At 42.3% G+C, this 21,746-nt stretch overlaps 1 protein-coding gene across 2 annotated transcripts; it reads right to left on the bottom strand.

Annotated features, from left to right (window-relative positions):
• Nucleotides 1-224: 224 nt before the first annotated feature.
• Nucleotides 225-20,794, bottom strand: LOC111605885. Of its 2 annotated transcripts, XM_023325441.1 has the most exons (4): nt 20,393-20,794; nt 15,057-15,215; nt 738-845; nt 225-623 (listed from the first exon to the last, which is right to left on the bottom strand). In XM_023325441.1, exons 1-4 carry the CDS (start codon nt 20,445-20,447, stop codon nt 430-432), a joined length of 516 nt encoding a protein of 171 aa, XP_023181209.1. In that variant the 5' UTR covers nt 20,448-20,794; the 3' UTR covers nt 225-429. The 2 variants fall into 2 exon arrangements, with proteins under 2 accessions (XP_023181209.1, XP_023181208.1); XM_023325440.1 differs by having other exon boundaries at nt 225-845.
• Nucleotides 20,795-21,746: the final 952 nt, after the last annotated feature.

The following is a 21,746-nucleotide window of genomic DNA, read 5'->3' as shown; positions in this document are numbered from 1 at the left end:
GTTTAGAAATCCCTGGCTTAAAGATTTGCTGCTGTTGTCATAGCAACCTTTCAGACCTCTCAGGTCTTCTGGTTCTGCTCTGCATCCAGAACCAGAATCAGAACCAAACATGGAAAAGCAGCATTCAGCTTCTATGCTCCATAAATCTAGAACAAGGTTCCAGAAAACTACAAAACAACCGAAACACTGAGTTCCTTTAAATCTAAACTAAAAACCCACCTGGTTAGAGCTGCTTTAGAAACATAATAAATGAAACATTGATCAATAATCTGATGTGTAACGATGATTTTGATTACAGAATTTGACTAAATGAAATGTTTGGTTTCTCAACGGTTGATTGTTTTTATGACTTTTTATTCTTGAATTTTATGATGTAAAGTGCTTTGAACTGCTGTGCTGCTGCATCAGCTCCCTGACGAAGACATTTCATCACACTTCCACAAAGATAGCGGAGGCGTTGACATGTTCATCCGACGACCTCTGACCTCGGTCTGAGTCGGCTGAGGACGACGCTGACTCAGCGTCTGCAGCCTCTCGGGAGGGACAGGACGTCCCAGAGGACGGGTCTCTGGGGGACAGACGTTCCACATCTGGGCCGGAGCGGATCAGCCTCACCTCACCGCCTGCAGCAGGACAGAGTGTTCCTCCAGTCACATCCAGGATGGGTCCAATCAGAACCAGAACCTGCTGCTGCGGCGCTGTGGCATCGGTCTGCTGAACACATGGAGTATCATTACAGGCAGGAGGTTCTGGTTCTGTCCAGAGTTTCTCTCCCTTCTTCAACTGCAACCACTGATGACCCAGTTTGGACCCAGATTCAGCTGCTGGACAGACGACCTTCGACTCTAGAAGACAGAGGAGACCATGATCCATTTTAAGGGGCAGTATCCTGCAAAATTCACTTAAAAAAATAATCTTCTCATAATGTTATTTTGAAAAGGATTCCTTTAATCTCCACAGCAACCATTCAGCTGTGATAAATGTCTGACTGGACCTAGCCCCGCCTTCAAGACACAGCTCCTCCCCCACCCAGCTCCTTCAGACTAGCCGGCAGCAATTAGCAAACACCTGGTGGAACTGCTAAACCCATTAAAGGGTTAATAAAGGAGCCATGTTGTGACGACTTCCTAAAGGCGGACTTCCAGAAAAAACAAGTGTTTCTTAAAGAGACAGAGGCCCAATTTCAAGGTGTTAAATTATGACATAAAATTTATTCATAATCAGTCATAATTATATTTGATATATTTATAATTTTTACTTGCTAATGCAATAAAAATGCATGGGAAATACAGACTACTGTCCCGATAAGTAAAAGCCCACATCATCAACCATCCACCACCGTGCTTCAACGCTGACTTCCTGTCCTCCCTCCAGATGCAGCTTTTCTAACCACGGTCTGGCGGCCATCTTGTTCCTACGAAGAAGAGGCTGAATCTGCTGGACATCTGCTCCTTGCAGCTGATGAGAAGTTTTCCTTTCTGGAGAACAACGACCTTTGACCCTTCCCAGCTTGACGAGCAGCAGCTGGTTCTCTGATGTCACCGCTGATGTCATTCCACCCTGGCATCAATCTGCAGCAACTTCTGCTGCTGCAGCGTAACTCAACCACGTAGAATCATTCCATTAACTGAGTTCATGTGTTTCTGTGTGTGAATATGAAAAGTTATGATGCGGATGATGACATAACTCCACTCAGGGCCGTTCAGATCAATCGGCCTTAATGTGGAAACACTGCAACCCGACCGAGCGAAACCCGGGATACTAAACACTCATTTTATCTGAAAGCATGATAAGCATGCTTATCATGCTTATCAGAAGCATGATATGAAGTTTGAAGTTCAGATCACTGAACACAGCTGGCCATAAAGGTAAACGGTCCAATAAACTCTTGACTGTTTTGTCAGGCCCTCCAGGATGTTGCGACGGCCTAAAACGACGTTTTCAAAAACCTGAATTTTTTTAAGCTTAATTTTTGTCAAGTCATGATCTTGCAAAAAAGAAAATATATATATATACACTGATCAAAAAAATAAAGGGAACACTTAAACAGGTGTTTAACACTTAAAGTGTTCCCTTTATTTTTTGAGCAGTATATTTACAATCACAACATATCAGAAGCTTTGAAGTTTGACTCTGAATGAACTGGTCAGGAACAGAGATAAAGTTAAAATGTTTGTAAGTTAACCAGAGGTTGAAGGTTTTAATGTAAACCTGCAGCAGAAAGAGGCTGAGCCCCCCCCCCCTAAACAAACCACAGCAGCCCAGCAGCAGTAAACAGGGTCACTGGGAACCAGTAATGGGCTCATTAAGAAGTTAAAAAAGGAAGATTCTGTCCCTGAATGCCAGCAGGAAATGTCACCTGAGACCAGGAGCCACAGGAGCTGCAGCAGCGCCTCACTCTCAGCTCTAATTAGTTTTAATTGACTGCAGCTCGTCTGGTTAGCCGTCCAGCTGCAGAAGCTGAAGCAGCGCCTCTGAAAATGACTGTCCCTGTAATAACATCAGCCTGGAGGTGAGGCAGCAGCCCGACTGAGGCTAACAGGCCCGACTGAGGCTAACAGGCCCGACTGAAACTACTGGGTACAACTGGAGCTAACGGGTTAGAATAGAATAAAATAGAAGTACTTTATTCATCCCAGCAGGGAAATTACTTCGCAGTTACAGCATAAAGACAAGACACAATAACAACGTCCGGGTGTTTAGTCTGGAGTTTGGCTGTGGCAGAGCTGATGATGTCACAGGCCACCGCTGCATCAGCTGATGGGGGAATGTAAACAGCGATCAAAATGGCGGACGTAAACTCCCTCGGTAAATAACACGGCCGCATTCCCACAGCCAGAAGTTCAATGTCCGGGCTACAAATCTGTTCCTTCACATTAACATGGCCGGGATTACACCACCTCTCACTCACATAAAGTGCAATCCCGCCGCCCCTCTTCTTCCAACTCTTGGAATAGTCCCTGTCCCTGCGCACCAAGGAAAATCCAGGAACCTCCACGCTGTATTCCGGAATAAGCGAGTGCAGCCAGGTTTCCGTGAAGCAGAAGATACTGCACTCCCAGTACTCCTTCTGGGTCCTAACCAGCACCGTGAGTTCGTCTGTCCTATTTCCCAAAGACCTCAACGCTGGCCTGCGCCGTCTCCTCTACTACCTCAGTTTAACTCCAGACCTGCAGCCCCGTCGTCTCCTCCGTAACTCCTCCGGAACCACAGGCCCGTCTCCGGGCAGCAGCAGAGGCCCACACAGCGCAATCAGCCGTTCACGCGAGCAAACAATGCCTCTACTCCGCTCGGCGAGGTTCTCCGCAACCAAGAGTATAAAAAGTAGCAGAAGAACGCGGAGAACATCGACAGAACCACATCCAGCCATTGTGGAAAGCCCAACTGATGATCCATGGGTTCTTCAAGCACGGATCCTTAATCGGTTACAGCAAATATACACAAACACACACGACGGGAGTTGCGTCTGCAGGCAACCAGCTGCGCCGGCGCCATCTTGACGAAGTCTAGATACCAAAGCTACCGGGTGCAACCGAAGCTACCAGTCCCATAGTTCCCAGTGACTCCCTGTGGTTCCATATACAGTAGTTCCCAGCATTTCTAGTCTTTCCAGCTTTCCCCAGTGGTTCCGAGGATTCCCAGTCGTTCCCCTTGAATCCAGTGCTTCCCAGTCGATCTAGTTGTTTCAAGAGGTTTGTAGTAGTTCCCTGTAGTCCCATGGTTCCCAGTGATTTTCCCCCAGTTTTCTCAGTTGTTCTCAGGATTCCCAGTGACTCCCAGGGTTTCCAGTAATTCCACTTTTTCCCAGTGTTCTCAGTTGCTCCCAGTGGTTCCCTGTCATCCAAGTGGCTCCCAGTGATTCCCACTAGTTGTTTCCAGTAGTTCTACTGATTCCAGTTCTTGGTGGTTCCCAGATGTCCCAGTAATTCCAGTCTTTCCCAGTAGTTCCTCCTGTATGTGTTCGCAGCCTTCCCAGCGCTCTCGGTACATTTTGTTCTCGGCTGCCATCCCTCAGTGGGTCGACAGGCCGATTGGAAATCCATGGCGCCCAGCCGGAGCCTCTCCCCCTGCGGGCGCACGCTCATTGATTATCTGTCAGCGAGGAGGAAGAGGAGCTCAGAGAGAGCTGACGGCACGAAGCAGGACTGGGAATCAAAATGAGGAAGAGGAGCAGCACTGAGAGGAAGAGCAGGATCAGCTCTCCCTTCATCATCATCACTCTAAACCGACTGGAAAGTAAAAATGACCTGAACCTGTTTGTGAATTATTAATTTATTCATCTGCCATGTTAAACCAATAATTGCCACAATAAACTAATATGGAATTAAATGCAGCCACACATTGATAAACATTCTGAATAAACCAGATTAAATTGCACAATATTTTTGATACATTTATAAAAAAGACAGTGATAGATTAAGCTAATAAATATTTGTCATATTAAAAAAAAAAATCTTTTATGTGATCTGAATAAAAAATCAAAAGTATTAGATGTTAAGCTTTCTGTTCCTAAAAACACACATCCTGGACGTATCAATAAATTATTGAGCATTTTAATATTATTATTAGTCCATGTCGGGATGAAGGGGGAATTCCCAAAACCATCAGAGCCAAAAGAGCCTGTTTCAAAGATCACGGAGGTAACAGGGACAACTTTATCCTGGAGCCAAGTGGAAATGTGATTATGACCATAAAACATCTAAAACAAGAATTAATTTATGTGCTGCTAAAAGAGCAGAGTTCATTTAAAAGGTTCCCTGTGTAGCTGAAGCAGTGTTGTTAGCGTTGCTATGGTTGCTATGTTGTCACTTTTGCCCAAAGGTTGATGTTAGAAAATTAAGCATTTCTATTTACTTTTCCTTGTGTTGCTGCAGATGTCTAGTAAAACCATCACTTTTCTTTAATCCCCTGAACAAAATATAAAAGTTGCTCCACGTTTTTTCGCTTCCCTTTCCATTCTTGAATTTCTTCATGCTTTCCAAAAGCAAATGTAATAACTGCAGGTGTTTTGCTCAGAAAAAGTTAAACATACAGACGCTCTCTTTTCAATATTCACATGCTGATGATTTCTCGGTCAGTAGCAACAACAATAAAACAAAATATAAAAAAACAGAGAAAACCATAAAGGGGGTCAAAGCCAAGCTGAGAACATAAAGGAATTAATTTAAACAGATGTAACTCTAGACCCCCAAACAGTAAAGAATCGTGATAAGTTGAATTAATCTGCACCTGCAGCAGATTTCAGTCTGAGCTGCCACGGCTCTGCAGGGTCCTGCTGCTACAGGAACGCTGAATGGAGGTTTATCCTGAAAAAACAAACATTTCTGCTCAGAATAAAACCTAAAAATAAGAACTTTGATCCAGTTTCAGCATCAGAATCTATGGATCTGAGGATGAAAGTTTGGCGTTTTCTTGTTGATCCAATTAGATCTTTAGAAACCATGCAGATGTTTAAAGGGGCAGTGTTATGTATTTTCCATCCACATAATGCCATTTCATAGCACAATCATGTAACTATGTAACCTTAAGTTGTTATAAAAATACTACATTTATCTAGTATAACTTTAAAAAATTTACTTCCTAAGGTAAAGCCTTGAAATTGGGCCTCTGTCTCTTTAAGAAGCTCTTCCTTTCTGAAACTCTGCTTCCAGGTGTTTATCACACTGAAAAATGAGAAAATTTAATTAATCTTATTTTTTACTTCATAGAAACTTGAGATCTGCTGAAAATGATGAAGGTTAGAAACAGACAGGTAATAAATGAGGAAGAAGATTTTATTTTCTTCACCTGATAAACATGTTTTCCTGCAGGAACAGAAGTTTTTCTCCAGCAGAAAGTGATGAAACGGTGGGAGCTGCTCAGCGGTGGAGGATCTCTGGAGTGAATGTAAATGTTAATGAGATCAGAAAAGGAAAGGAAGAGTTGAAAAAAGGTGAAACTTCGACACGTTGGGCTGCAGATTCCCTCTGATGTGTCCCAGCCATCACATCTGAGCTCTAATGATTCTCTGGATGGAGGAAAGAGACTAAAGCAAGATCAAGGCATCTGCGGGGGTGAGGAAGAGGAGGGAGGAAGTCAAACTGAATGAGAGAAGATGGAAGTGGCCTTTGGTAAATCCTCGCTCTGCCACCTTTCCCTTCGTTCCTGCAGCTAGTTTCTCCTCAGCTTAAACTCCAGACAGAAGATTTAACGAAGCTCACATTAAAACCTGATGCTTTTCACTCAGAATTAAAGATGAAGCCCAGAAAACATCTGCAGAGGCAGAGAACCCGTCTGGTTCCGGGTTGGTTTTGATTTCAAACTGAAATTATTTACTAATTGCAGATGGAAACAGGCTGCAAATTTCCAAGCGGCTTCAAAGAAAAGCGTTCGGTGGGAGGTCTGTTCCTGAAGCGAGAGGTTTCACTGCAGGTGGCGGAAAAATTCGCTCTGGAGATGTTGAGTCAGGAAACCTGGGATGTTTTCTTAACCCGACTTCATAATAACCAAAAGCAGCTCAAAGGGCCACAATTTCCACAAGTTAAAGGTTCCAGTGACGTAAAGTTGACAAAATCAGCTCAGGCTGACGGAGATGATGTCTGGGAGGAAAAAAGGTTTTATTAAACTGATTATTACTCCTGATTGGTTCTGTTCTGATCCGAATGAAGCCACTGAATCAATCAATCAAGTTTATTTGAGCAGCACTTCAGTAACAAGGCAGTTCAAATTTGCATTACATCATAAAAACACAAAAATACAAAGTCATAAAAACACACTCAACAACTGAAGCATTGCATTTTGCCGTCGTTACACATCAGATTATTGATCATTGATCAATGTTTCATTTATTATGTTTTTAAAGCAACTCCAACCAGGCGGGTTTTTAGCCTGGATTTAAAGGAACTCAGTGTTTCTGCAGTTTTCCGGAAGTTTGTCCCAGATTTGTGGTGCATAGAAGCTGAATGCTGCTTCTCCATGTTTGCTTCTGGTTCTGGATGAAGAGCAGAACCAGAACCAGAGAGCTAAGAGGTCTGAAGGTTGATCGAACAGCAGCAGATCCTAAAGCCATTCAGTGATTTCTAAACTACCAGCAGTAGTTTAAAATCTCTCAGTGTAGAACTGGGTAGTGTGCTCTATCTTCCTGGTTTTAGTCAGAACTCCAGCAGCAGCGTTCTGGACCAGCTGCACCATTGATTTTTTTAGTCAGACCTGTTGCAGTTATCAGTGCGACTAAAAATAAACACATGGATGAGTTTCTCCGATGCTGAGACATTCGTCCTCTGATTCAGCTGATAGAAGGCCGACTTTGTAACTGTCTTTATGTGGCTCTGAATGTTCAGGTCAGAGGTCAGCCTGATTGCTGGTTTCCAGCTGGAAGAACTGAAGCTGAAGTCCGGTCCAGTTCCCCAGACGATCAGTTTGTAGCTGAACTGCAGATCAGCATCAGGATGCAGAACCGAGACGTTGCATCATTAAAACTCCTTTGATGCTGTTTGCTTCCTGAACTTTGACCCCTGCAGCTCATTTCCTCTGATTTACAACGACTCAAGTATCATTTTAATGACTTATTCTTGTTTCTGGTTAATGTCTGGTTTCAAATGTTGCTCTTTAAGGATTTATTGTGCAACTTTTTGTTTTCTGCGACTTTTTCTGTAAGGCTTGTGTTGCTAACTAGGATCATAACTTCATTTGAACCTGATTATTTCTACGTCCATTTTTCTGTCAGAAAAAATTTTGGATATTCATGTTTTAGTCATATTTTCACCATATTATGCATATATTAATAAATGTCTGAGTTCCAAACTAAATTAATGCACAAGCCAAATATTTAGCTAACAAATTAAACATTTAGTTCAAAAACAAAATATTTAGTATGAGGTTGTCTCCTGTCCTGCATGTCCTGTGTTTGATTCTCTGCCTTTATTTTGAACCCTTCACTTTGACCTGGGAAACGCTCCATAAATTCATTCATCATCTTACTGCCTCACTGTCTTGTCTTTCCCATTTTGAGGAGAATTTAGCCTCCGTGTCACATGGTTTTTACATAAACTGAGGGAACTAAAGCATTGCAGGAAATGCAAATTTATAGGCTGAATATCATTAGATGTCTTCAGAAAATTTAAAACAACACAAGTTTCCTACATTAAAATGAGCCCTGAACTCATCACGGTGCCTTCACTGTCACTCGATGTTCTATTGGGGAAATCACGTCTCTGTCGCATTTCTCCTGGAAGGTGAGAACAGATCTCAGCCGGCGGCGGCGTTCGTTAGGAACCTCATCCATAATTAACAGCTGCAGCCGATCAATAATAGATGATCAGCAACGGATGATTCCCAGTGACATACCGATGATACGGAGAGGAAGAAAAACATTCATCATCCTTTAAGGAAACTAATCGTTCCTAAAGGTTCTGGTTGAGGCTCAGCAGCCGTCTGTCAGCGCCAGATTTCTGGTTCAAAAACATTAAATAAATTCACACTTTATTACGATTTTTGGTTTTCTCAATAGTTCAAACTTTATTCCTGAACTCTAATTTATTCTCAATGAACGACATTGAGCCTCCATGTTGCATCATTTGGGTTTATAAATGCACAAGTAAAAAGTGTCTGAAACAACGTAAGAATCAGTATCTGATTTAGAAACAATGGTCAGACGTGACGTCAGGATCCCAGTATTTGTTACAGACTGTCATATGTTTACCTCCAAATCTTTGGTTTCCACATGCAAATACAAAAATGGAGAATTGGCAAATCTTCACTCTGGCCAGAGTTTTCATTACAAATCATTTTTAGTTATATTAAATTAAATTACATGGGATGAAAGGCCAAAATCACATAAATATCCGGCTATGTTTGAACAAGGCCTCAGAGTTTTTCCTTTAACTTTATCCAAGAACTTTGTCTCCCTTATTCAGCAGAAACTTTCTGTTGCTTCAAGACTCGATTCAGGAGAATAAATGTAACAAACAGGAGCTTCTGGTTTCCTTTTATTCCTCCTTGAAGGTTCAGACATTTGGCGTCCATGATGAACAGCCATGGATCTCTGCGGCTCCCGCCCCTCTTTAATTCAAGCGAAGCCCGACCCAGTTAAGGTTTGACCCAGATTGGTTTCTGCTCTTCCTCCTCAGCGAATAGAATGAAGCTGATTTCGGGGCGGGTCGGGTCGGGTCGGAACCTAGACCTGCTCAGAGCGGCTCTTAGTGACCGCAGGTCTCGGTGAGATGGCGGCGCTCTGGTTAATGTGTGCAGCAGACGGAGAGGTGAGCCTGCTTTTCACCCAGATCCAAACCTCTCCTCCAGGAGTGAAATGAAGCAACTCAGTCTGTGTGACATAGATCTACGCTGTGGCACAAACACTGAGAAGCTAAACGCTTAATGTTTTTGTCTCGGCTGCAGAGATTTTCCTGCAGAACAAATAAAACGCTGATATTTTATTTTTCAGTTGTTGCCTGAGGCAGATCCTGCCCTCATGTTTATTCAGAGTTAGAGGAACAGTAAATATGATGTAAAAATTTACCTTTTTTTAGGTTTAAACCGTGTTTTAGTTCTATATTTCCTCATAGAAGACAAATTGGAGTGTTGCTTTGATTCCTTCAATCATGTTTAAGAAATCTTTTAGTCTCCATAGCAACCATTCAGCTGTAAAAAATGTCTGGGTGGACCAAGCTCCGCCCCCGAGGTGCAGCTCCTCCCACTCAGCTCTTTCAGGCTAGTCAGCAGCAAGTTCAGTCCAGTCCAGATTATCATGAAGGAATTTGGGAATTACTTTGTAGATATAAAACAACAGTTTTCTGTCTGTTAAACACAAGTTCATCTTTTAAATTAAGGACGGTTTTAATGCTTCAATAATTCATAGATGATTTCTTGAGTCAAACACTGGACTGAAAGTTGGTGCTAAGCAAGCAAAGAAAAACACTGAAACGTCTCCAGAAAGCCTGGAGAAACGTTGATCAAGACATCTTTAAACGATCGGAGGGAAATCCGAAGGATGCGGTTCCACTGCATCATCAGTTGATTCATCTGTTCTGTGAAGCCAAGAATAAAACAGAAAATATGGAGGTTTTTCTTTCTTTCCCCTCCCCTGAGTTTGCTCTGCTCTGTTTTCCTTTGAGCTGAGACGCTAATGGCCGCTGTAAATATTCAACGAGCTCCTGACGTCCATTCACTCCGAGATAAACAGCGAGAGAGGAGGAGGCTGTAAAAAACACACTTTATGATCCGTCCACAGAGTCCTAAAACACTCTGTGGTGGGAGGCGGAGGACGGATGGAGCGCAGGAGGAAAACAAGGTTAGGATGGACTTGGAGGAGAAGGTGAGGAGGTGAAAGAGACAAAAGTCTGTTTCATCTGTCTCACTGTGACTCTTCAGGCTCTGCTGTGCAGCTCAGCCAAAGACGCTCCAGGAAGTTATGAGTATCGTCTGACATGAGGGCAGCCAGAGGAGCCAGATATGAATAACTGCGTCTCCATTAACTATAAAACTATGCAAATTAAAATAAAACAGAAATAAAAAAAAAACTGCTCTGGGATCAGGTGGTTTTTCAGCCGTATTGAAGTGGATGTTTTTCACAAAACTGTAATGGAAACAATTATTCACATCACGAGTCACATGATCGACAGCCTGATGTTACTACTGGAGAAAACTACGAAGAAGACGACAGGAAGTAGCAGGAGGATGATGGATCTGCCACCAGCTCCACCAGAGCTCACAGCCTCACAGTTCATAAAAAGTTGTGCATCATTCTTCTGTAAAATGGCCGACTACAATTTCCCCAAACTGCAGTTTACATAGCCGCTTATATTAACAAGCTTATCCATGTGTTATTTTAATTCAATTAATTATTTAATGGAAACACCACAATTGAGAAATTGTGTTTATTCAACGTTAGCAGAATGTAGAAAAAGACTTGTGCACATTTGTAACACGTGACAGCTAGCTAGCTTAGCTATAGCTATCTATAGCTAGTAAGTTAGCTATAGACAGCAAGAAAGAAATTAAAAAAGTATCTTATTCTACTGCTTTAAAGTTGCTGCGTCTTCATGAACTTTAATTTGAGTCGGGTCTTAAATGAGCCGGGTCGCTTTCATGGACACAAGCCCCGATTAGAGCCTCTATAGTTGTTATTATAGACCATTATAGAGACAAGAGTTCAGTCAGTTATGATGTTACATTAATAATTCATATTAAATGGGTTCTCTCACATGTATATTTTATAGCATATATATTTATAAATCTGGCAGATTGATCAGATGTTTACAAATCTGAGCAGCAGCATCAAACAATCATCTTCGCATTAAACAGCTTAAAGCTTAAAGCAGCCGCTCACCGTCACATATAACTTTATTTATTGCATTTTTAGTTTCACTTAGTTGAACTGCAACATTAAAATAAAATATTGAAGGACTATCACCTCTATGCATTACAATTTTAGTTGATTCATGATAACTGGACATTTTTCAGGCTGATGCTGGATGATAAAGGAGCCTTTAGTTTCCTCTGACAAAACTTTATAAACACAGGAAGCATGTCCTCCTTAGGCTTCCATACTTTAAATGAAGGATGTTTTAATTCACAGAGCTTGGAAAACCCCCATAAGACATTTTATAAAGCTTATTTTGTGTTTGTACCAGACACTTAGACTGTCAGGTTGGTATTAACTGCCACATTTTCAGTTTTAATGCTCACATATATGATAATATTGTGCATTTCCTTCAGTTTGCTTGTCAGGTTTCCTCTGTGTGTTCATTTATTCAGCACCAGTTGGATATAAATGTTATTTCTCAGCACTTAAGAAGACAAATGGATCCAATTCATGCAGATAATCTAATCAGTCCAGTTAATCATGCAGACAAATTTAAATTCAGCTTCATACACTCCAAATCAATCCTACTTATGACACTAGAGTTGGCGACTCCAGTGTCATAAGTAGCTCCGTCATGTTCGTAAGGAGCCATCCGTCCTGACCAGGTGAGTCGTTCAGCCTCACTGCGGTGAAACCGGTGTGAAGAAACTGAACCGACAACCTTCAGATCTTCAGGTAGAAACAGAGTGAATAATGGATCAGTCCTATAAGATTCTGCTCCCAAAAACCTGCAGCTTCTGCAGAGGAAGCCAGCAGCCCTCCCCATGCAGGAGCACTGATGCATTAGCAATTCATCTTTAATTTCAGTGGGAAGGCCTTTTTCAATATGTTAAAAAAATCCTACATGAAGTTATTATTATACATTATATATTAACCGCGCAGAAAAAGTCCCAAAGGGAGAAAATCTTCTCTACAGGTTTGGGGGAAATGATTTTAATGCAACGTCTCTTTCAGGAAGTCGCTCTCCCTGTTGAATAAATAAAACTCTACATATATGAGAAGTTTTTAAAGATTCATATCTGCTGCTGCAGCCGGCGGGCGAGAAGCCGAGGACTACAGACAGCAAAGTCAGAAAGTATCAGAACAGAGTCGTTCAATTCCATTCAGCAAATCTGAAATTATCCACTGAAAAACAGCTAAAAAATTCAACCATTTTACTGGTTCATCCTGTTCTCCTGAGCTGAGCATCAGCTCAGATTCTTCCTTAGAGCAGACTTGATGGACGCCCTCATCGCTGCAGATAAACTGCTGCACTGGTTCTGATTTGTTCATTGTTTTTTGGCTGAATCGTTGCATGTTTAGACAACAATTCCCTGCTGTGAGACAGATAATCTGTGAAAACATTGGTCTAATCCACTTACTCCCTGAGCTACTGTAACCGTCTGAATAAATTCACCGCTCCAAACCAAAAACAAGCAACCGGAGTCAGGAGGAGGGTCTTAGCGCTGTCAATCATCCTCGTGTACTCGGTGCTAAATGTGCTAATAGTGGAGAAACAACTTACTTTTCCAGCAAAACTGTTTATCCGTCATCATCAATGGTTATGCTATTGAGCCTTAGCATTCATAACAGCCTATGCTAGCGGCAGCGTAGCAGAGAGAAAGGGGGAAATCAGCAGTGCCACAAGTTTGTGATTGTCATTACTAAGACCCGCCTCCTGGCTCTGATTGGTTGTTTCTGGTTAGCACTGGGGAAGCCAGAGGAGCTCAACTTTTTCACAGATTATCTGTCTCATATTTTACCCTCATAGTGACAGTTTCAACAAATATGTAAAACAAATATTTTTTATAAAAGTTACATACGGCAGCTTTAAATTGTGACATTTACAGAGGATGTGATCCTGTATGATTAGGTGATCGACTCCCCGTAGCGGTCTGGAGGACTTCTGTTTTGTTGAGCGTGTTTGCAGCATTTTATATTTGCATTCTTTGCTTTTCATTTTTGTGTTTGGAGTTTGCATCATTCATTTGTTTGTAAAGCAAGTTTGGATTATATGAGTTAAAATATTTAATTTCCCTCTTGGATGAATAAAGTGCCTTTGAATTTGAGTGAAATCTCCACCAGTCCATCCAGTTTGTGACGCCAGTTGGTGAAGCCGTCATGTTTATAAGGATCGATCGAGACGTCGACTCTGCAGCTACCCTCAGCCTGAGAGAATAATGATGATGATGATGGCATGTACGGGTGGAACGATGAAGAAGATGAGATTCCAAGTCCAAGTCAAGCTTCAAGTCTTTGAGAACCGGCTGCGTCTGAAATCTGTTATTTTGCCTGAATCTGGAGTCGCCACCTCCAACCATATTCCCAGTTTAAGTTGTCAGAGTTGCATGAGTCCCTTTAAATCCAGATATTTTAATTAAAACAGAGCTGATATTTTATTTAAAGAGACCTCAGGGGGACCAGAGGAATACTCCCAGTGACGGCTGCCGCAGTTGCTGCTTCAGAGGGAAGCTTCCTGCAGAGATGTGTTGCTGTTTGGCTTTCCAAGCGTAATTTGTCGCCGCTGTGCTCTCAGGCTGGCTGCATTATGGATGCGAGTCTGATTCTGCTCAGCTGCAGCAGAGGGATCCCGGTTAACATGCTTCTTGTAATTATTGGATTATTGAGGAGCAGAGGAGCTGGTGGCCAATCTAAACGCTTCACACTCATGATGGCAATCACCGACATCAATCCCCCCCTCCTCTCCTCAGACTGCTGAGTGGAGGAGGCAGAGCTGCTGGGAATCCCACAGTCTGACATTATATAACCGCCTCGCTGCTGCAGTCATCGCTCTCAAGCTGTGACACTGATTAACCGGTGGCTGTTCCCCTGAATCTTTCAGCTCAGCCTCCACATGCAGGAATGAATCAGTTCTCCAGAAAGCTGAAGATACGCTGCGGCTTCCTTAAAGCTGCCATTTATGAAAAACATCAACCTGTTTGTTCGGTGGCAGCATGGCAGCTGACAGGGAGCAAATCTCTGAAACGTTGGCTTCAAAAGACCACATGTGTCCCACTGCAGCGAAACCAGTGGGGCAAGTCTGAAGCGTTCCCAGGCCTTAAGCACCTCCAGCTATCAGAAAGGACCTGATCTGGTTGCTGATTGGACGCCTTTGGACCAATGGAGGTGCAGCTACAGCACTAAAAAATCAATTCAACTCCCCAGGTTTGTTTTAGATGAAGGAATAACATGATGACAGGACATAAAGGTAAAAAAGTGGATTTTACTTGATACTGTCCCTTTAATGAACAGTTCTGCCCTGAGACAGTCGGTTCGTCAGAATCAGTGTTTGTAAAAAACTGATTGATTTGTTGATTAAAATTCCTCCAGTAGTGAAATTTATTATTATTATTCCAGTAGTTTAGGAGCTGAACGAAGGACGGATGGTCAGAGGGAAGGATGACACTTTGTCTTTAAAAACTAAAATAAACTTCAGCTCCAAACTTCAGCCTGAAGCTCTTCCTGCGTTTTCTGCCTCCATCTTGTTTTTAATAAAGTAAAATGACTGAATGTGTGTTCCTGCTGTCTCTGAGCAGCTGCTAATGTATATCCTATATTTAAACATCGTGTAACCATGGCGACGCGCGCGTGTGCGTCGCCACACGACTGGAGGAGAAAATGACAGGTTAAGCACAGCGTTGGTTCTGCTGCTGGACCCGCTTGGTTCTGAACAGCCCAAGTTCTGGTTCTGACCCGCTGAGCAGCTGATCTGATGAACATCTGGAGATATTCTCACCTTGAATCAACTTCAGGATAAACCAGGAGGATGAGATGGACCGGTTCTGTTTCGGTGCTGGCCCGGTCTGTGTTCTGCTGCTGCTTTTGCTTCTGTTTGGTTCTGATCCGAGTCGTTCAGGTTGCTTTGTGTTCTCATGAGCAGGAAGGTGACACAACACTGCAGAGACACAAAAAAGGTTAAGAAACTTGAAATAGTCTGATGTTTTCTAAACCTTCAGACATCGTTTTTACTATATCAATAAATCAATTAATCGCATGATCAATTAAAACAAACTGAATAATTTCCATTTGTATGATTTATCATTTCTCTCCACCAAAAACTTCATAATTCATTTTATTTGTTTTTCTGTTTTGTTTACTAATGTTCATGAGAAATTTAAGTTTGATATTTGCTGTTACTGTTATATTTCTTGAAAATGGTCTAAAATCAACAATATTATCGTTTATTGCGACAATTTCTGGGACAAATTATCGTCTCTAAACAACAAATAAAATGAATCAGAAAGTCTGTAAATAAAAGGTTTAGCTGAGAGAAAAAAGCATCAAAATGAAAACTTTAGTCATCCAGTTTTTGATAAAAAGAAAAAAAGATACATCATGCAAATGGAAATTATTGATCTTGCTTTTATTTATCACAAGATGAATTGATTTATTGCTTACTGGGTTTGGATCTGAACTGGGAGCACTGCAGTAAAAAACTAAAAAAATAAATAAAAACGAGAATTTTCTAAAAGTAACAGTTAATGTCAGCAGAAATTCATCAGGCTGAACCTGGAGGAACACCTGATTGGTTCCTACAACTAGATGTTTTCTGGGTTATTTCCCTCCTCGTTACTTTGACTAAGCCCGTAGCATTAGATCATGGCCAGGTTTTGTAGCTGCATAATTTTCAGCAGAGGAAGTGGAGAAAACGGATGATTAATGATCTGTGAACCAGAACGAGTCTCACTCTCCCCTCAGCCTGCCTCAGACAGGCAGCGAAGGGGTTAATCCATAGGAAGCTGAGAGATGTGGGTGTCAGGTCGGATTCAATCGATTCAAAACAGACGAGAAAGTTAGAAAGTAGGGACAGAGACGCAGAGGGGGCAGGTAGAGAGGGGGCGGCAGACAATAAGCTCGACTGATTTGAATCCTATTCATAATTCTCTGCTGGGAGGCCGGTTAGCTGAAGGCGGCGGATGATGATAGATGGAAGGAAAGAGGGGGAGAAGGTGTGGGAGGAAGAGAGAGACAAAGGGAAGGACAGGAAGGGTTGGAGTCTCTGAGGGGGAGCGAAGCTGGGGATTAAAGGCAGCTCTGCTTCAAACGGAGGGACGCAGAAAAATCACAGCAGCTCCTCGGTTTGATTCCTGCACTATCAAAAACCAGAACAAGCGTCAGCCTGCAGAGCCACACATGCACAGCAGGGGGCAGTGCAGTAATGGGATTACAGGCTGCAGAACCGGGCAGACATCAGAACATGCAGGCAGGTTGGAGCGTGAGAGGAAACGAGATGGAGAGACCGAAATGTTTGCTTGTTACCAACTGAAAACTACCAGCCTTAAAAACATTTTATATGTAATTAAAATGTAGTAACTGTGATGTTGGACGTCAACGTGTTTTTATGTTCCCAGCAATAACGCTGAGCCAGGCATGATTTCTTTAATCTGTTCCTGTTTTAAAAATGAAATGAATAAATAAATAAGTCTATCTTAAATTTCTACAGCAGCAGGATGGTTTCTAGTTATATTAATAATGTTATATTAAATAATAATAATAATAATAGAGCTGCGCTGATTGATTTGTGCTGGTTTCCTTCACTTTGGGAGACCTGTGATTGGCCGATTCTTACACATGAAGCTGATCTTTTCCACGTCAGGTTTTAACATCAACCTCTGATGTTACAGAGCAGCAGTAGTGGTTCATCGCCGTTACTGCATGTTTGCAGGAATCACCCCAATGTTGCCAAGTCAGTGACTTTCTTGCTATATTTAGCAACATTTCAGCCAAAAGAAATCTGCATTGGCCAAAATCAGAATCAGCAGGTCAGACTCTTTAATGATCGATAATCAATGGTTGGCCAGAAAACTACAATCGGTGCACCGATTGTTTCATAATGCCTCTGACCCATCTTCACTGCAGCTCCACGTCTCTTCAGAGTGCCTAAAACATGCAGAGGAACTCCAAACGTTTCACATCTTTCTAAAATCTCCCAGCGTAATAAACGATCAGCAGGACGGACCTGGGACCGAATTTCCATCAGAAAACTTAATAAATAGAAACTGACTGGTTGCTTCAGCTGAAGTTATTCTGACTGTTAATCTGAATGAGTTGAATGATTAGAAACATCACATTGGATAAGTTACTTTAATTTTTTATCCCGTTTGTTCGTGAATATACTAAAATATTTACTCTCACACCACAAACTGTAACACCTCCATAAACCGGATCGACTCAGTTCAGTTTATTCACACTTCACCAAATATCCCCAATGAATGTCCTGAACGTCTTAACGAGACTAAAATAATATCAACATATTAATCCAATTATAAAGACAGGTTGAGATTAATTAGCACAATTCACTTCTAATTACATCACAATCCATCCATCATATAGTAAAAATATCAGGAACTTCTGACTGGATCGAGTTCTGGACTCTCAGTTCTAGTGGTTCTGGTTCCAGTGGTTCTCCCGCCTGTTGCCTAGGTTACCAATTTTAATAAGTTCTTTCATTCAGCCTTAAGTTCTGCAAACCCTTGTGATTTTTGGTCACAATTAAACATTTCTAATCTTCAAACAAATGGAGAAACGAAATGGTTCAGTTTAAACAAATACAGATTTTAGAGTGGCCTAGTCAAAGTTAGATGTTTTCATTGCATGAAGGTTTGAGTGAGTCAACCTGCAGCTTGTTCAGCAGACAAAGATGTGATATGAGGTAAAGATAACCCACTCGGATCAATATTTGGGCTCAGTGGTCGTCCTCAGTGTTTTCTGCAGGAGGAATCGTAGATTTCCAGCTTCGTCTTGGTGAAGCAGCTTGTTGAGTTCGGATCCTGAGCTCTCAGCCTGGATGTCTGAGTGTTTTCATAACCGGCCGAACCACAGAGAGCAATCAGCCACTCTGCTGTCCTCATTTCCACCGCTTCCGATCTTTAAATGTCATTTTACTGAAAGCTTTGGAGCACCAGAGTCGGATCAATTTCCCCCAGTCAGAAACGTCAGCGTGAGTTTTTAAATCAATGCTGCTGCTCCGGTCGGCCTGGTTTCCCCGTTTCCATCAGCCAGGCTGACGATCCCCACAAGGAGCAGTGGGTCCCCACAACGTAGTACGTGTCAGGAAAATGGTCCCCACAAAGTATTACAAACAAACACACACACACACAGAGGCTAATTAACCCAGCAGTCGTGTTTTTGGGAGTACCCAGAGAGAAGCGATGCATGCAGGAAGAACAAGATGTTTTCATTCACAGTTTTGTTTTCTGGATTCATTGTTTGACTTTCTGTAAAACAATGTGAGCATGAATGAAGAACTAATTCTGCTATAAATCCTCAAACTAACAGCCTAAATCTGCAGCTTTCCTCAGATCTCTGGAAGAACAATGGCTGCTTCTCTCAGTTGTGAAGAATTATTTTTATTTCAGGCCCTAAACAAGATCCAGGCTCAAACATAAACCGTGTGACCACACCAGAAGGACAGTGTGACGGTGTCAGAGCAGAACGTTCTCCATATGCGGGTAGAAATCATGGCAGTTGAGTTGCTGCAGCTTCTAACAGTCTAAATATGGATGTAGGGAGCTGGTCTTTGTTAGGAAACTGCAGGCCTGCTGTGTAAACATCCAGTCACACACACACTGATGGAAAACTCCCTGCACTGATGCTGGGGGTGAAAAATGTATCCCAGCCCGAGTTGCAGATGTACGAGTTGGTAATAAAAGTTTCCCTGTGTGGCAAGAGGATCTGCAGGAAGAGGTTTATGATGGTTGCGAAGGATAAGCAGGAGTTTAACGGTCCTGAACAGTTCCTGTTAGCCGGACTGCGCTGATCCCACTGATAGAGTTACATAACCCAGAACAACAGCCCAGCATTAACTGTGCCCACTTTGTCCCATCGAGGGCTCGGACCGGCAGGCTGACGGGTCGCCTGCCCACCCAGAGGCTAATACAGAGAGACAGAGGAGCGTGCACGTTCATGGATGTGCGAACGAAAGGATAATCAATGAACCCAACAAGCGGGTCATGTGACTGCAGAGGGAGCATGGAGACTCTGGAGCAGGTCCGACCCAGAGGAAACACGGGCCGCCTCCGCTAAACAGCTCCAATATCAGGAAACAAACCGTAAATGATTATTTAGTTTATTATAAAAAAGATTCTCAAAGTTTTACTGTTTCTCTGCAGGCTGACTCACTCATTCAACCACATGATGGTGTGGAGCAACACTGCCCCCGCGTGGAGAAACAAATTACTACAAGTCTTGTTTTAGATTCCACCTCAAACTTTTTGACTTAAGAGGAAAGAATTAGATAAGTTAAGTAACTAAGATCTGTTTAATTAAAAATACAAAATATGTTCAAGAGTGAAGAAGGTTTTAATAAAAACTGTAAAAAATTAAAGATCTAAAACATAAAAATGACTTTGGAATGCTGCCTCATTAAAAGAAAAACAAAGAATTTTTGGGGTCATCAATTGTTTTCCTTTTTTGTGGTCAGGAACCCCCCCTCGTCCCCCAAAAAAGAAGAAGGGGTATTTGTGCATTTCACAATCATTTCTGAGTTGTTTGTTACTCTTGTTACCGCTTTGTGTTGACTTTATTGTATTTTTCAAAACTGTCTTCTGCCACCAAGACGTGGATCTAGCTCCCCCTGGTGGCTCAGGGCCCTCCTGAACCACCAAGCACCAAAACAGAGATTCCTCTGGTACCACCCCCCCATGGCAGCTGGAACTGGAGAGGACCAGTGTGGAAGAGGAACATCATTTTCTGTACTGCTGGACTTCCACCACGAGTTCACTGCATTTCTGCTTGTATATTCCAGAAGTGGATGTGTTTTACTTTCCCACTGTGTCTCACTTCCTGTCTCACTGATGTCAAATTGCAGCGCAGCTCTGAACAAATTAGACAGTATTCTATCTTAGTCGAACAGTCGGTTACAGAGAGTCAGTGTATGTTTGTGTGAGTCTGGACTCCAGAGAGGATTATCTGCAGAGGGCGCTCCTGACCATGTGCTGCCTTCACATCTGCAGCAGACGCCATCATCAAGCCACTGAGGATTTAAGGATCGTTATCCCTCAGATTAACCTCATGGTAGACTCCTGTCTGCTAGTGAAGATCCTACCACTAATTACTGTGAGTTAAACTCACCTCCATTTTCTCTGCACTCAGGTCCGTGTGCAAAGCTCTTCAGATGTTCCTCCATGTTTGCAGTTCGCCACCTGCCCACCTGAACCCTCACCAGACCATCTGGACCTGTGCAGGAGGAAGAGCTTCTTCAGTCGCACATTTTTGCATCTCATAAATAAACTGCCTTTTACTTTCAAATGGGATTCTGCATGAAAGTGCAGCATTCCAGCCTCCCGCTGAATAGACTCACCTGTTTCAGATTGACTTTTCACTCTACAGTTTTTAATGTTCCTGGTTTTATTGGTTTCTTCAAGGGAGTAAATCCTATCTTATTATTGGGGGGAAAATAAACAAGGAAATTTCTTAAGCGTAATTTTTTGGGGGGTCAGAAAAGTTACAGTGTAATGTGGTTTAAAAAGTTTTTAGTGTGTTCAAGCTGCAGGACCAAAAATGACTAGTAAGTGGTGATGTACAACAAAAAGTCAACAAACTGTTGACACCCGTAGAAGTAAAACTAAAATTAAAATGTTGTTTAGATCCGAGTCACAGATCTAATCTCTGCTACACCTTTACAAAATGTAAGACTCTAAATAAAAACAAGTTTAAATGAGTGACTCCAATTAATAAAATGTATCTTAGGTTGAAGACAGGAAGAAATAAAGGCATACTTTCTTTTAGCTGCTCTCGGCTAGTGCTAACACTCAGCCCCTCCAGTTTCAAACTCTTCTTATTAATGTAAAAGTTAAAGGGCTAAATATAATTGAGATATTTGCTACCTTTAACAAAAAAAAGCTAAGTCTATGAAAGCAATGCAGCTAGTTTTGATTTAAGGCATAGCGTGGCGGTTTAACATGGCGGCGTAATGAAGTAAACAAACTGCGGTCTGATTTTTGTTACTGTGTTTCTTCCTATTGAGCAGTGAATGTAAAAAAAGGTGTAAAATGTCTTTTGCTTTAAGTTTTTACTTACTGGAGGGTTTTATGTTCAGAGCCGCAGCTAACAGCTAGCTCCTCTCTCCAGCGGTTCTGACGAACCTGTTCCGTTCAGCTGTTGCTCCTCCTACACTTTGGACGGAACCATTGTTCTAATGATGGTAGGGGGGACCTAAAATTCATCCTTAATTTTTTCTTAGATAAAAGGCGGATTTCTTTTGTTCTTTTGCATTTTTATATTGATATTGTTTAAATATACAGGGATTTCCTTCATGATTTCTGGGTGGGTGGGTGGGTGGGGGGGGGGGGGGGGGGGGGGGGGGTGGGTGGGGGGTTCTAGACTTTTCCCAGATTGGGGGGGTCCGGAACGCCCCCGACTCCTTCCGGGGATTTACGCCCTTGGGTTTCTTTTGTTGCATCCTCTCAGTTCCATGTTACCTAAA

The sequence above is a fragment of the Xiphophorus maculatus genome, chromosome 20, assembly GCF_002775205.1.
Source record: "Xiphophorus maculatus strain JP 163 A chromosome 20, X_maculatus-5.0-male, whole genome shotgun sequence".
In the NCBI taxonomy this organism is placed as follows: Eukaryota; Metazoa; Chordata; class Actinopteri; order Cyprinodontiformes; family Poeciliidae; genus Xiphophorus; species Xiphophorus maculatus.
Note: the sequence above shows the minus strand (reverse complement) of the source record. Positions and strands in the feature narration are given on the sequence as shown.